The 16,845-nt window shown below is 42.2% G+C and overlaps 1 protein-coding gene across 1 annotated transcript in view; it reads left to right on the top strand.

Moving 5' to 3' along the window:
- Positions 1-3,821: 3,821 nt before the first annotated feature.
- Positions 3,822-16,845, top strand: part of LOC126299466 (sodium-coupled neutral amino acid transporter 9-like) — a 276,856-nt gene continuing 263,832 nt past the window's right edge. Inside the window, exon 1 of the mRNA XM_049991386.1 lies at positions 3,822-4,065. Coding sequence (XP_049847343.1) covers positions 3,875-4,065 — 191 coding nt within the window. The 5' untranslated portion in view covers positions 3,822-3,874. The remainder of the gene's footprint in view (positions 4,066-16,845) is intronic.

The following is a 16,845-nucleotide window of genomic DNA, read 5'->3' as shown; positions in this document are numbered from 1 at the left end:
CAATGTCAATCCTAAGGGCCCGGGTTCTATTCCCGGCTGGGTCGGAGATTTTCTCCGTTCAGGGACTGTGTGTTGTGCTGTCCTACTCATCATTATTTCATCCCCAGCGACGCGCAAGTCCCCGAAGTGGCGTCAAATCGAAAGACTTGCACCCGGCGAATGGTCTACCCGACGGGAGGCTCTAGTCACACGACATTTAGTGGTCGAGCAGCTCGTCGTAAGCCACACATTTCTGTATCTAATTCTAAGCGACGCTTGAAGAGGCATGACTTGAAACGAGTGATTTGGAATAAGGGACTTGAAACGAGTGATTTGGAATAAGGAATCACGCTACACTTTCTTGCAATCCGATGCTACGGAATGGGGAGGTGTTTGGTGGTTAGGGTGTAGTCTCCTTATTGTGCTTATGGAAACGTCGAATGCTGGAGGATATGAAAACATTTTGCAGCACCGTATACAGAGTGCAGTAGAGGATATTGTTTGTATCAACATGACAGTGGATCCTGTCATAAAGCAGAATCTGAGACACTGACTTGTGGGCAAGAACATCCCTGAAATGGATGTGAACCCGAAGGAGCATCTTTCGGATGAGTCAGAAGATTGACTTCCCTCGAGACCCCGGTGTGCATCTCGGAGAATGAGCTAGCATTCCTCCACAGACATCCAGACACCTCACTGAAAGTGTCCTCAGTACATCTACGTCTACATTTACATCCATACTCCGCAAGCCACCTCACGGTGTGTGGCGGAGGGTACCTTGAGTACCTCTATCGTTTCTCCCTTCTATTCCAGTCACGTATTGTTCGTGGAAAGAAGGATTGACGGTATGCCTCTGTGTGGGCTCTAATCTCTCTGATTTTATCCTCATGGTCTCTTCGCGAGTTATACGTAGGAGGGAGCAATATACTGCTTGACTCCTCGGTGAAGGTATGTTCTCGAAACTTCAACAAAAGTCCGTACCGAGCTACTGAGCGTCTCTCCTGCAGAGTCTTCCACTGGAGTTTATCTATCATCTCCGTAACGCTTTCGCGATTACTAAATGATCCTGTAACGAAGCGCGCTGCTTTCCGTTGGATCTTCTCTATCTCTTCTATCAACCCTATCTGGTACGGATCCCACACTGCTGAGCAGTATTCAAGCAGTGGGCGAACAAGCGTACTGTAACCTACTTCCTTTGTTTTCGGATTGCATTTCCTTAACATTCTTCCAATGACTCTCAGTCTGGCATCTGCTTTACCGACGATCAACTTTATATGATCATTCCATTTTAAATCACTTCTAATGCGTACTCCCAGATAATTTATGGAATTAACTGCTGCCAGTTGCTGACCTGCTATATTGTAGTTAAATGATAAAGAATCTTTCTTTCTATGTATTCGCAGCACATTACACTTGTCTACGTTGAGATTCAATTGCCATTTCCTGCACCATGCGTCAATTCACTGCAGATCCTCCTGCATTTCAGTACAATTTTCCATTGTTACAACCTCTCGATATAGAACAGCTTCATCCACAAAAGCCACAGTGAACTTCCGATGTCATCCACAACAACATTAATTTATATTGTGAATAGCAACGGTCCTATGACACTCCCCTGCGGAACACCTGAAATCACTCGTACTTCGGAATACTTCTCTCCACTGAGAATGACATGTTGCGTTCTGTTATCTAGTAACTCTTCAATCCAATCACACAATTGGTCTGATAGTCTATATGCTCTTACTTCGTTCATTAAACGACTGTGGGGAACTGTATCGAACGCCTTGCGAAAGTCGAGAAACACGGCATCTACCTGGGAACCCGTATCTACGGTCCTCTGAGTCTCGTGGACGAATAGCGCGAGCTGGGTTTCACACGAGCGTCTTTTTCGAAACCTATGCTGATTCCTACAGAGTAGATTTCTAGTCTCCAGAAAAGTCATTATACTCGAACATAATATGTGTTCCAAAATTCTACAGCTGATCGACGTTAGAGATATAGATCTATAGTTCTGCACATCTGTTCTACGTTCCTTCTTGAAAACGGGGATGACCTGCGCCCTTTTCCAGTAGAGTTGAAGCTTTCCTAAAGGCTAAGGGAGGATACGCCCCATATTAATGTCCACTAGCAAGTGTCCAGATGCTTTTGATCAGACGGTGAATGTACAGGGTGTTACAAAAAGGTACGGCCAAAATTTCAGGAAACATTCCTCACACACAAAGAAAGAAAATATGTTATGTGGACATGTGTCCGGAATCGCTTACTTTCCATGTTAGAGTTCATTTTATTACTTCTCTTCAAATCACGTTAATCATGGAATGGAAACACACAGCATCAGAACGTACCAGCGTGACTTCAAACACTTTGTTACAGGAAATGTTCAAAATGTCCTCCGTTAGCGAGGATACATGCATCCACCCTCCGTCGCATGGAATCCCTGATACGCTGATGCAGCCCTGGAGAATGGTGTATTGTATCACAGCCGTCCACAATACGAGCACGAAGAGTCTCTACATTTGGTACCAGGGTTGCGAAGACAAGAGCTTTCAAATGCCCCCATAAATGAAAGTCATGAGGGTTGAGGTCAGGAGAGCGTGGAGGCCATGGAATTGGTCCGTCTCTACAAATCCATCGGTCACCGAATCTGTTGTTGAGAAGCGTACGAACACTTCGACTGAAATGTGCAGGAGCTCCATCGTGCATGAACCACATGTTGTGTCGTACTTGTAAAGGCAGATGTTCTAGCAGCACAGGTAGAGTATTCCGTATCCAATCATGATAACGTGCTCCACTGAGCGCAGGTGGAAGAACATGGGGTCCAATCGAGAAATCACCAGCAATGCCTGCTCAAACGTTCACATAAAATCTGTGTTGATGACGTGATTGCACAATTGCGTGCGGATTCTCGTCACCCCACACATGTTGATTGTGAAAATTTACAATTTGATCACGTCGGAATGAAGCCTCATCCGTAAAGAGAACATTTGCACTGAAATGAGGATTGAAACATTGTTGGATGAACCATTCGCAGAAGTGTACCCGTGGAGGCCAATCAGCTGCTGATAGTGCCTGCACACGCTGTACATGGTACGCAAACAACTGGTTCTCCCGTAGCACTCTCCATACAGTGACGTGGTCAACGTTACCTTGTACAGCAGCAACTTCTCTGACGCTGACATTAGGGTTATCGTCAACTGCATGAAGAATTGTCTCGTCCATTGCAGATGTCCTCGTCGTTCTAGGTCTTCCCCAGTCGCGAGTCATAGGCTGGAATGTTCCGTGCTCCCTAAGACCCCGATCAATTGCTTCGAACGTGTTCCTGTCGAGACACCTTCGTTCTGGAAATCTGTCTCGATACGAACGTACCGCACCACGGCTACTGCCCCGTGCTAATCCATGCATCAAATGGGCATCGGCCAACTCTGCATTTGTAAACATTGCACTGACTGCAAAACCACGTTCACGATGAACACTAACCTGTTGATGCTACGTACTAATGTGCTCGATGCTAGTACTGTAGAGCAATGAGTCGCATGTCAACACAAGCACCGAAGTCAACATTACCTTCCTTCAATTGGGCCAACTGGCGGTGAATGGAGGAAGTACAGCACATACTGACGAAATTAAAATGAGCTCTAACACGGAAATTAAGCGTTTCCGGACACATAACATCTTTTCTTTATTTGTGTGTGAGGAATGTTTCCTGAAAGTTTGGCCGTACCTAAAGTAACACCCTGTATACGTAGAAGTGGATAAACCACGAGGTCGAGGTGGTTTACGGGACGAAGGAATAATACGCACTGTCGGTGGCCCGGTAAGGAAGAGGAGCGATGTTATTTGAGAGCTGAGAGCGTGGCCCCGTGTCAGCAGGGCAGCAGAGGCGCTGGCCGTGGTTATGCAAGGCTGGCGCAGCGAGGCGCGGCCGGCAGGCAGGAGCGGGCAGTGGCTCCCCGGCAGCGGCAGCATGTACGACAAGATGGGCGCGCGCAGGAACGGCCGCCGCCTCGCCGAGCACTCCGACTCGGGCAGCGAGTCGCAGCCGCTGCTCTCGTCCGACGCCAGCCACGCCAGCCGCCGCAGTTTCGGGCGAGTATTCCCACTCTGCCGCGGTTTGCAAAATGCTGTCTCGCTCGTCTCCAGGCGTACGCGCAGCACCTTTTTCCTCGGTGGCATCCACGGCCGTTAATACATTTTAAAAGAGGGGCCGGCCCCCTTGTCTATTGAAATGATTTGTTTGTATAATCCACAATTGCAGTTTCCGCTGTTGTCTATTTCGAAGTGGAACATTGCTCAAATTATTAAACATTTAAAAACTCAGAGAATGTATAAGTGTCATCGTCATATGATCAATCTCCAGAGATTGTAAATATATCGTTTGTGAAATCCTTTGTGTACATAACAATAAGCTACTGTCAGATACACTGTCTCATTGCAAATTGAACAACAGATTACTATCAAACGATTTATATGTACAGCAGTTTGTGTTATTTATACTAAAGAAGCAAAAAACGTTTCATACATTGCGATTGGAGATGGGCCATACGATTTTGACTTGTATACATTGTACGATATTTTTAAATTCTGAAATGTACTAAAGCACGAAAATTTTAGCCAGTGTTCCATTTGAGAATGGCCAAGGGCTGAAACTGCAGTCGTAGAGTTCATAAATAAACAATTTTTAGAGGCGAAAGCGAGAATGAGGTCTTTAAAATAAATTAAATAGCTCGTCGGTGTTAATCTAGACGCGTTTAGCGTTTGCCCACCTCGTGTTTCAGGCGGCTTCCTTGCATTAATGAGTCTGCATCTACTTCTGCATGCATATTCTGCAAACCACCGTGATGTAAGTGGCGGAGGACACTTTCAATTGTACCACATTTTAGAGTTTCTTTCCCCTTTTTTCACATACAAGGTGGCGCACGAAATGTGTTACCATTTTGTTTTTGAATATAAACTTTATTGTCACTACAATCTGAAAGGAACATATACTACAATGAAGATCCGTCCATGGAGATTTGTTCTAACTCAGCACATGCTCAATATGCCCACCATTTCGCCGGCCGTAGTGGCCGAGTGGTTCTAGGCGCTTCAGTCTGGAACCGCGCGACCGCTACGGTCGCAGGTTCGAATCCTGCTTCGGGCATGGATGTGTGTGTTGTCCTTAGGTTAGTTAGGTTTAAGTCGTTCTAAGTTCTAGGGGACTGATGACCTCAAATGTTAAGTCCCATAGTGCTCAGAGCCATTTGAACCATTTTTTGTCCACCATTTCGTTTCCCAACAATAAGTCCGTGACTGGAAATTGCTGCCCACGCTGTAATCCTTTGGAGCATAATGTTGTCGTTCATGAAGCACTTGTGGGTTTTCAGTGGCCCAAAAGCGTACATTTTGTTTGTTAGTCACACCGTCTAAATGAAAAAGCGCCTTGTCTGAAAACCAAACGTTGAGAGTTTCATACCTATCCTCTGTCCACTGAGCAAACAGTAATCTCTGCTGCTTGTTCTTCAGTGAGCTTCTGTGCACAGGTCATCTTGTATGGGTACATATCGAGGTCACGTTTAAGAATGCGTTGAACGGAACGTCTGGATATTCCCAGTTGCACTGCTGCCTTTCTACACGATTTCCCGGGACTTCTCTGTACAGCAGCTCGTACCGCTTCAATATTGTCCGGCGAACAAACAGGCTTAGGCCGAGGTCGCTTCGCTTCCAATACTGTTCCTTCCTGTACAAATTTATCGTACAACCTGTGGATGGTCTTCTTGCAAGGGACCCATCGTGTGTTAAACTGTTGTCGAAAACGCCTCTGAGTCACAACAAGGCTTTTCGTTTCATGAAAAAGTAACACAATTGCCGATCGTTGCTGTGTCGTCAGTCTTCCATTGTCAGCCATTGCTGCTTATTAGTCTCCTAGCAGCAGTATTGTGAATTACACGTCATTTCGTAACTCATTTGTTTTTCCAAGCTCTCCTGGCACTGCTGTAGAGATCCCAGCGGGATATCTAATGTGCGTCGTAAATTGTTAAAGAAACAATTGGTAACACATTTCGTGCGCCACCCTGTATGTACAGCAGGTAGAAAAGCGACTTCAGCGTCTGTGTCGTTCCTGTGATTAGTCTAATGCTGTTTCGCAGCCTTGCGGCACCGATGAGTAGGAAGTTATAGCACATGGTGGTTATAATTAATTTTCGTTACTTCAGCCTATTTACTGTGTGCGTACCCAAGTTTCTAGGAATGGCGTTCAGACTTGCGAGTCTACTGATTCTCGTCAACACAGACTTCTGTCAGATTGTCATCCAGCCTACTCGTCAATTGCTTGGTTCTGTTCTGCGTTGATCTTGAGTCGTTGTGTGTTTAGTAGAACCCGGCGTGCCAAAATTAATCCATAGTGTATTTGGTATCCAGGACTGAGCTGAGACACTCAAGCTTTTTTTTTTTTTGTTTCTGCCGAAACAACTTTTATCCCGCGAACTTTTGTGCGACGACATCAATCTTTGAACATCAGTCCAATGACATAAAGTTCCTTACATACAGGAAAGTTAATTTTAAAACGAAGTGAATCTCTTTCTACTTGACCACATCACTATTATATACACTCACACATAAATGGCCAAAACTTACCAATACAATTTTCCTTTTGCTAGTTTTTGACAGTTCTTTAGGCCGTTTCTTGCAAATCCGTATCCAAGCCTCTCGATCTTTTCGTTAATGATCTTTCAAATTTCTTCGTTGCGTATCCTGCATCACTTGATTTTTTTCATTCTGCAAAGGGTCTTCCCGTGTTCCTCTTGGATGAAGGTTGGCAACATGTTCATCTCCTAATCACATGCCCACACCGTTTTGAACGCTGTCTTTCCACTTCTTCGGTGATGTACGTGGAAGTTTTCATCGGTTTCCAGTTTTTTTTTTTTTTTTTGTATTTGGCATCTTCTCTTACATTGAAACTCTTCTAATAATATCCATTTGCGCTGCTTCAAGTTTTCGTCTACTTCTTTTGTCAGTTCCCAGGTTTCCGCTCTATACAACAAATACTCTGTATTAACCTTTTTTCTTGTGTTTTTTATTAATTTTATATGACCAGTGGAGAGAATTCAGTTTATTGATTGCTTTCTTAGCGTGTGTTGTCCTCTTCCTTATTTCTAGTTTATTCGAACCCTGATCTGAGATTATAGTTCGCAGATATTTATAATTTTGACGTGCCTCAATAGTTTTCCATCTATGCTGGCGTCATGTCATTTACTTCCGAGAGAGAGATATTGTTTAAAAATTAATGTTAGTCCGACCTCATCGTATGTTTCTAATATTTTCTTCATCATATACTTACTTCATAATCATTTTCAGCCAATACTGTTTGACCATCGGCGAATAGTAAACTGATAGGTAATCCCCATCTACGTCTAGGCTGATTCCGCCACGCATTTTCATCTATTCTTTAAGAACTTCGTTCAGATAGTACTGAAACAGAGGAGGTACAATACAGCACCCTTGTCTAACGCCTTTGGTTGGTCTTATTACTCGGGAGATACCGTTTCCTATTTTAAGTATTGTCTCTAACCTCTTGTAAACTTCTTTAAAGCTCCTTAACGAAACGTCCCTCATCGCTACTGTATGTTCTGCAAATGATTTCTGGCACGCGTCAGTACTTAATTAGCTAATTCTCTTGCACATATGGGCAGGCATGGTGCTTTCCCGGTACATATATTAAGCCACGCAGCCCTTACTATGCGGGAACTCACTGTTCAGAAAACATCAGTGATATGGTCGGACTTCTGTATTTGCCTATGAACGATCAAATCTCCACGCAGAGGCTATTAATGTGCCTCTCACTTTTACGTGTTTTCTACTGGCCATCCTCACTCATACAGTTGTGTCGTTGGGTTTGCTCATCAGTTTCTTCCTCATTTGTATTTCCGTAACACGTGGTATAAAGGGAGAAGGAGGACTAGACCCGTCGTCAACGAGGTCTTAGAACAGACTGGGAGCGCGATTAAGGGAGGGCTGGGGAACCATCCTGATATTTCGCTAAAGTGCTTTACGGACATCACAGAAAACCCAAATCTGAATGGCCAGACGAGGATCTAAAGCAGCGTTCTCCCGCACGCAAGGACACGCGCTTCTACAGCTCGTAACATGTTTCTTTGATGTGAGTTCCAGTTCGGTCTTGTCGGAGAGTCGTCACGGAATGGCATTCCACTTCCAGGTTTTATGGTGCATTGCTGGACTTGTCTTTACTACGAAATACACATGAGCTACCTCTCTCTACTTTAAGCTAGTATGCGCAAGTAATTATTAATCAGTTAGCCTTTCTCTTACAGTGTTTCGATACTATTCGTAATTTGCGAACTGTTTGAAGTTAACCGTTCCTTCACGTTTTCTTGCTAAGATTTCCTACATATTTCGTTTCTGGAACACTTGTAGATAAAAGTAACCTACCGTTGATGACCTATTAGGGATTTGCCTAGCCTGTCCGTGGGTCACGTTATTTTCGTTCTAAGGGCAGTTTGTTCTTTTATATTCATTTGTTGCATATTTTGGAACGAAAATTGTGAGAACGCGGGAGACCTTTACGCGCGCCAGGCCAAGCATCTAAAATTCAAGTGGCTGACTAAACCAAGGTCATGCTAACGCTACCGGTCAAGAGCCGGAGGAAAGCGCGTTTGATTCTACTGACTCATTCCTTTACTCTATAGTGCTTTGTGCATAAAAAATCAGTCTGCATACTGTTACTAAAATTAAAACTTGTTCATCTTACACACTGGTCTTCTCTCACTACCAACGGTACACTTCTATTTTTTTCAAATTCTTTCAAACATAGCAGAATAAAAGCAAAAATAAATAAATAAATAAAAATAAAAAATATAAATCTGCATTTATAATATGAAGTTACGTAGTAACCACTTTCAAATTAGCGATGGCAGGTTGCTGTAACGACTTAAGTTGGTGCAAATGTTTGTGGCATTGCTATGATTATATGTATCATGTAGGCGTTATGGGCAACAAAATCTATGGTAATAACATCTAGTCATCACCCAAGAATACTCACATTCACGCCTCTCATGATTTATTAAACTTGTAGTTGTTGCCGGCCGGAGTGGCCGAGCGGTTCTAGGCGCTTCGGTCTGGAACCGCGCGACCGCTACGGTCGCATGTTCGAATCCTGTCTCGGGCATGGATTTGTGTAATGTCCTTAGGTTAGATAGGTTTAAGTAGTTCTAAGTTCTAGGGGACTGATGATCACAGATGTTGAGTCCCATAGTGCTCATAGCCATTTGAACTTACATTCACGAGGATTGTCGCGAAGAACCATGCAGGTAATGCGAGAGATTATAAGTCAATTGGCATCTAGAACTTTCTTTTTGCCTGCAGTCCATACAGCCACCGAACAACTTGAGTCTGGAATCACATTCCAATGCGAGCTTCAAAAACTGATTTCCAATGGGCGGGTGGCCGCTTCCAAACTAAAAAGACTGTGTTGGTTTGTTGAAAATAGTAGGTCGACCGTGCAGGCTGAAGGGAGAATAGTTTTAACTATTCGTCCTATTACATCTCTTTGTTGTGCATACAAACAGAGAACACAAGTTCAGATTTAACAGTGATGGGAAAAGATATCGGTTGTGGCGTTTTTAAAGGAATCGTTGCGGCATTAGCCGTAAGTGATTAAGGGAAATCAAGGAAAAGAGTAGCTGTAGGTCACTGGGCGGGTATTTGAATACCAGTCGTACCTAGCGTAAGTTCAACCTTTTTGACTGCATCACATCACTTGGTCTGTTGACGCACAAGGAAGAATATTTTTGACACCCACCATAGCCTCACAAGGGTCGCTGAAAATTTACACAGTGCTCGTGAGAAATATTACCATGTAAAATTCTCAGTAAATATTTGGCCCACAACTTTTGAAGAGCACCATATTGGATTAAACACGTTACCAGAGCTCTGGAATTGTTCATTGCGTTTAAGCGTACCGCAAAATGCCATGCTTAAACTTCTGGAGGCGCTCGAACTGCAGTTACACACCAGCTTGTAGTCTCTTAACAACGACTGAGGCGAGTACTCGTCTACTGGAGTAAGTTGGCGGTAGTTATTTTGGGCAATGATTGTTAGGTGAACGTTAATCTGTTCTGAAACCTACCGTAATATAACGCTGTTTTGTCAAATGAAGGCCTATTTCAAGACCGCGACTTATGTGATATAGATTGTTGATGGCGTACAGCAGCAACCAGCTACAAACCGTTTTTAAATTACGTTATTGAAAAATTACGAAGTTGTACGTTGCAACATTTTTTCACATTTGAAAAGACCTTAATCTTCCGGAATAATTTTTGTAACTTCAGAGGACAGTAAGTGAATACTATGATTTAAAAATGGAGTAACAAAATATATGAAACTTCTATTCCATGGCTGACTAGAGACGAAAGTCTAAGAAGTATTCCCAGGCACAACACTCTTCCCTGCTTTTTCAACCAAATAACCTAAAACCAATTTGTCGCTTGTTGCTGCTGTACAGCATTAACTAATTTAGTATTTTATTTAACTTACGAAATTTGTGCAGTTTGTTATTGCAAGAACGGAAAATAAATGACTCTGACCAGTAGTGCAGCAAATATTTCGCACTTCTAACCGTTGGTTCCCAGGCAGAAATGCTATTTTTTTCCAATGCCTCCTCTGCATTTCATCAAGTTTTGAAAATATCATTCTGTTGTATTCAGTACTTACAGGTTGCTCTTTCAGCCTGTTATCATTACGAAGCAAATCAGTTGCCTTCGTAACCTGCCATAATGGTTAGCCTGTCTGTGAGATATATGACATCACACGGACGAAGACTATACGGAGTGAAGGTCAATAAAATTCCCGAATCCACTTCTCTTGTCTGTTAGCCATTCGCTTTTGCGAGCACAGTCAACCGTGGAAACCGTAATAGTATACTAGTGTACAAAATTTTTAAATTTGTATAGGCTTCTTTGCGCTTTTCTTCCAATAATAACGTTAGCTTTCGTCACAGTATTGCATTCAAGAGGTATGAGTACAGAAAGTTTCCTCCGCCGTCCTTTCACAGTGTAACCTATCCTAGCACAAAAACACCGACTACATTTACATCTAAATATCCAACCACACTCTGCAACTCATAGTGTAGTGCATAGCAGAAGTACTTCCCATTGTACTACATACCAGGGCTTCTTCTCGTCCCAGTCACGTATGGAGCACGTGAAGGTCGACTGTTTAAATACCTCTTTACGCGCCGTAAGTAATCCAATCTTGTCCTCACTACTGCAACGGGAGCGATACGTAGGAATTTGTTGCTTATTCCGTGATTCATCATTTAAAGGTGATTTCTGAGACTTTCTAAGTCAACTTTCGTGGAGTAATTTGCCTCACTGTGCAAGTTCTGCTATATCAGTTTTTGTAGTATCACCGTGACACTCTCCCATGAATCAAACAAAACTGTGACCATTAGTACTGCCCTTTTATGTATACATTCAACCATTCAATGTCTATTGTTAGCACTATTTGGAATCGGTCCCACGCACTGGAACAATATCCTAGGAAGGCTCACACATGTGTTTGTTAGCAATCTCTTTTGTACGCTGACTGCATTTTCTAGTATTCTACCAATGAACCGAAGTTTGCCACATGCTTTACCTACGACTGAGCCAATATGATTGTATCATTTCATATCTCCCAGTTGTGACTTGTTGATACTATAAGAATAGGATACTATTTATTTCGTTTCATAAAGTGCAAAATTCTACATTTCTGAACATTTAAAGAAGTTGCTAATCTTTGCACCACTTTGTAATCTTACCAAGATCTGACTGAATATTTGTTCAGTTTTTTTTCAGAAAATACTTCATTACAGATGACCACATCATCTGCGAAGAGTCTGAGGTTACTATTAATATTTTCTGCAAGCCCATTCTTCTTCTTCTTTCGAATAACCCATTTGGAGGGTACAATGAATCAACGTTGGCTACTCTTCATTATATTAGATATCCTTAGTTTCCAAATTTCCTTCATCCTTTTAGAGTGTTGTTCCCTTTTTTCTTGAGTACACTTTCGTCTAGTTGTTTTCTTTCTCTCCTGAAATTCTGCCTTTTGAACTGCCTTTCTGAAATGTTTTCTGTTTTCTATTGTGTCTATTGTAATTCCAGCGTTTTCCATGTCCTTTTCAGTCTCTATGAACCATGCGGGCTTGGATTTGTAGCTATTGAGTAATGTGAATAACCGCTTGGTTAGTCTGTTGTTACCCATTCTGAATATATGCCCAAAACTGTAGTCTTCTCTTCCTCATTACATCAGTTAGTTTTTCAGTTTTCAAGTATAGCTCTCTGTTTGGTCTTAACCTGTATTCAGCATTATCGTTTCTTTTAGCTCCCAGTATTTTCCTTAAAATTCTTCTTTCGACCTTCTCTAGTTCCTCAAGATCTCCATTTCTTGTTAGATTAAGTGTTTCTGCCGCATACAGAGATTCAGGCCTGGCCACTGTTTGGTAATGTCTTAATTTCGTGTTCCAGGACAAGGATTTTTTGTTATCAACTTTTTTGGTCATATCAAACACTCTTTCCATTTTGTGAGCTCTAGTTTCTGTAGCTGTCTTTTCTTTTTCATTGTATGTAACCCACTCTCCTAGGTATTTAAAGGAATCTGTTTTGTGTATTGTATTGTTGTCAACTGCAATATTTTGAGGACTATCACAGATGTTTGTCATGAAATTTGTTTTTTCAAAGGATATTTGAAGTCATAGTTTGGCTGCTTGTTTTTGCAGTTCTCTTATATGTCCTTGGGCATTATCTAGCAAATCTGTAATCAATATCATGTCATCTGCGAAGGCCTTCCTCCATTCTCGAACTACCTTCTCTAACACACATTTGAAAAGCAGAAGTGACAGACCATCTCCTTGTCGGACACCTGGCCTTATTTAAAACGATTTTGAGAGCTCTCCCCTAAATTTTACTTTCGATTTTGTATTTGTCAAAGTTGCTTTAATTATTTCAGTTGCTTTAGCATCAAGACCAAATTCTTTTCCGAAATCAAACAGTGTATTTCTGTCAATTGAATCATAGGCTTTTTTAAAATCCACGAAAGTAATTACATATTTTAAGTTCCTGATTTTTATCATTTCTATTATGTTCTTTAAGTTTAGTATTTGTTCTGCACATGACCTTCCCTTCCTAAATCCAGCCTGACAGTCCCCTAGTTGTTTGTCAAGTTTTTCTTCTGCTTTTTGTAAAAGCGCCTTAGACAATATCGTATAGGTCACTGGTAAGAGGGAGATTCTCCTATAATTGTTTTGGTTTGTTTTCTTCCCTTTTTTATGTAGTGGATGTATTAGTGCAGATGCTTATTCTGGTGCTAAGCTGTGTGTTGTCCAGATTTCTTTGAGTATTTCTGATGGAAATTGTATCATGTTGTCACTAGAGTACTTCCATAGATCAGGAACTATATTATCCTCTCCAGGCGCTTTATTATTTTTAAAGTCTTTTATGATTTTTATTATTTGTTCTGTGGTTGGCGGCTTTGAGTCTTGTGGTGTTGGGTTTACAGTATCGAAATTAAATTTTTCTTTCTGTGAATCACAGTTATGTAGTTCTTCAAAGTATTCGGCAAGTATTCTACAGTTCTCTGTGCTATTATATGCAGTTTTCTGCGTTTTGGGTCCGTGAAAAATAGACTGGGTGGCGTGTATTTCTTTAAGCTACTTTTGTAAGTTTTGTAAAAGTCCCTAGCATTATTCTGTTTGAAGTTGGAGTCTATTGATGCTAGCTAGTCTATCATGTATTGTACTTTGATCTTTTTAAGGCCTTTTGATGCTTGCTTCCGGGCTTCTTTTAGGGAGATCCTATTTTTATCATTTTTATTTGCATTCCATATGTTCCAGGCTCGTCGTTTTGTTAGGATTAGTTCGTCACACTCAGCATTCCACCAGGCACGTTTCCATTTTTTTGGTAAGGAGAACGGTTTCTTCTGCTGTCTGCACCATGTCTTTTTGAAGTTGTTCCCATGTTTTAGGTGTTCTCTGTTCCAAAAGTGTCCTGAAATTATCTTCCTTCGTTAATTTCTGAGTGTCAAACTTTTTAGGTTGATATTGGCTCTTTCTTTTATATATTGGCCTAATTGTGAATTTAACGATAGATAGATAGATAGTGATCTGAATCTAAACCTGCACTCTTAGCAACTTTTACATTGAGTATCTCTGATGTAGACTGTCTGCTTATAACAACATGGTCAAATTGTTTCCCCCACAGACTAGATTCGGGGATACCCATGTAGTTTGTTTCCTAGGGATTTTTTAAATGTAGATTTTAGAACTATGCCATGTTCTCTGCATAAACTTCTCATTTGAATTGGTTCTTATACGTCCAGGAAATTTGCCTGCTATGGATTGGTGATGACGTTCTTTGCCGATTTGAGCATTAAAGTCTCCCAGCAATTGTGTTTTTGGATTAAATCTGGTCTAAGGTGTTTGATAGTTCCTGCCAAAAAAAGAACTTGTTTGTTCTTTTTGTGTTCTGTTTTTCTCATTTGTTGGTGCATGTGTATTTAAAATCGTATACAGTTTGTTTACTAATTTCACGGTTAATGTTGAAAGTCTTTCATTAATGGATTTAAATTCTACTGTTGAGTTTAATATATTTTGGTTTACAATAAATCCTTTCCAAATTAGGGTACGTTCTTCATAACTCTTTTTCCCTGCTTCCATTTGAAGATTCTGAATCCCTCTGAATCAAATAAATATTCATTTACCTTGTTTGTTGGAGCGCTGTTATTATATTTTTCTGTTTTATAAAATTTATTAACGTTTTAAGTTTTCCTGTTTTTAGAAGTGAGTTTACGTTGAAAGTTGCCAAATAGTTTATATTTTTGTGTTTAATTTTAGTTGTTTCTTTCTGAGGGCAGGTTTCAGGATGCTCCGACTCATCCTTCGCGCATTGCTGTAGGCCCCCAGATCCGAATGCCTACTTTTAATTCCTTAGAAATTGGAGATTCGTTACTCTCTGGGGTAAAATCTCTTACAAGGTGCGTATCCATTGTTGATTGTTTGTTGGGTTGGAGGAACAAGTCCCTTTGTTTGTTGGGTTGGGGGAACAAGTCCTCTAATGATTCTACTCGAGGTTGTTAGCTCCGAGGAACGGTCTTCAGCCGCACCACTGTTGGACACTTAGCCGTTTGTTTCAAGACAGACGCCAAGTGGATTTTTCTTTGGTTGACTTTTCCGCTAGTTCCCCCGTACCGAGAACTATTCCCTCCGCCTTCACTACCATTGAGGTCTTCACTGTAGTCCTAGCAAGGAGCCCTTACATGGTAGTATCACCCGGACCAGGTGAACCTTGGTTTTTTAACGAGGTTGTTACTCCTCCCCTTCCTCCTTCCTCACCTCTTGTATGGTGAGGCCTCGGGCTTGAGACCCGCGCAGCGGAGTTCTACAAGGCCAATAATATAAAAAATTAAAAGTAAGGGTCCCAAAACGCTTCCCAGGGGCACACCCTAAGTTATTTCTACATCTGTCGATGACTGTCTATGCAACGTAACACGTTGCATCCTTCCTACCAAGAAAACCTCTGAGTGTAACATCACAGGGATTGGAGATTAGCAAAGGCATTATTAAAGCTACCACTCACAAGTATTTGGGAGAGCAGTAGGACTGTGCGTAATTTGTACCGCACAAATCGGTGAAAGCCGAAGGCAACACAGACAGAAACTGACAGAGGTTTCATTGAAAAATGTGATCGAGATTCAGCTTTTTTGCAAATCATCATCGTCTGTGCAAAGAATTTGATCCAGTGTAGGCCAGACAACCATCAGGGACAGCTATAGGAGAAGGAAAGACTACTAGAGTTTAACGTCCTGTCGATGACGAGGTTATTGTACACGGAGCACAAACTCGGATTGATGAAGGAAACTGGCCGTGGCCTTTCAAAGGAACCACCCGGCCATTCCCTTTAAGCAATTTAGGGAAATCACAAAGAACCTAAATCTGGAGGATTAGACGGGGATTGGAATCACCGACTTTACAAATACGAAACTATTCTCTTGCCACTGAGCCACCCTGTTCAGTACATCCAAAGAAGTATGGAATAAGTGGCTAGATCGATTCTTAAGGACGCGTTTATTGGTAGCTTCTATCTATACAAGTTGTGGGTTTGGCAGGCCATCCGTCATTACAGATAGATGTCGGACGTTGCAGGATGGGCAGACAGGTAAACCAGGACAGGCGGCGAACTATGGCGGAGCCAACAACAGACTTGAATGCTTGGCAGAGTACAAGTGTGTCGCCAATGTTAACCCAACGATTTTGTCAACTACGATTCTGAAATGGCCAAGTGGTGATCGGCACTGGACGTTGGCGCAGTGGCAGAGCATTTCATGGTTTGATGAATCCCGACACCTTCTTCGTCATGTCGGTGGGAAGGCGCGAATCAGTTGGCTTCCAGGGGAATAGCTCCTTGGCGCCTGTATTGTGGGACGGAGACAAGCCGGCGGCGAGTCCATTATGCTCTGGGAAACATTCACGTGGGCCTCCATTGGTCCATTGGAGCTCGTGCAAGGCACAATGACAATAAAGGGGTATCGTAAACTGGTTGCAGCCCATGTACACCCCTTCATGACTATCATGTTTCCCAACGGCAGTGCTAATTTTCAACAAGATAATGCGCTATGTAAAAGGCCCATGACAGTGATGGAGCTGTTCGATCAACGCAGTGGCGAATTCCATTCGATGTGCTGGCCTCCCCAACACTCCGGATCTGAATCCGATCGAACACATCTGGGATGTGATTGAATGTGGCGTCAGTACTTATCGCCCCTCTCGGCGGAATTCACGGGAATCAGGTGACTTGCGTAAGCAGATGTAGTGCCAGCTCCTTCCAGTGACCTACCAAG

This window comes from Schistocerca gregaria, chromosome X (genome assembly GCF_023897955.1).
Source record: "Schistocerca gregaria isolate iqSchGreg1 chromosome X, iqSchGreg1.2, whole genome shotgun sequence".
NCBI classification, from domain to species: domain Eukaryota; kingdom Metazoa; phylum Arthropoda; class Insecta; order Orthoptera; family Acrididae; genus Schistocerca; species Schistocerca gregaria.
Note: the sequence above shows the minus strand (reverse complement) of the source record. Positions and strands in the feature narration are given on the sequence as shown.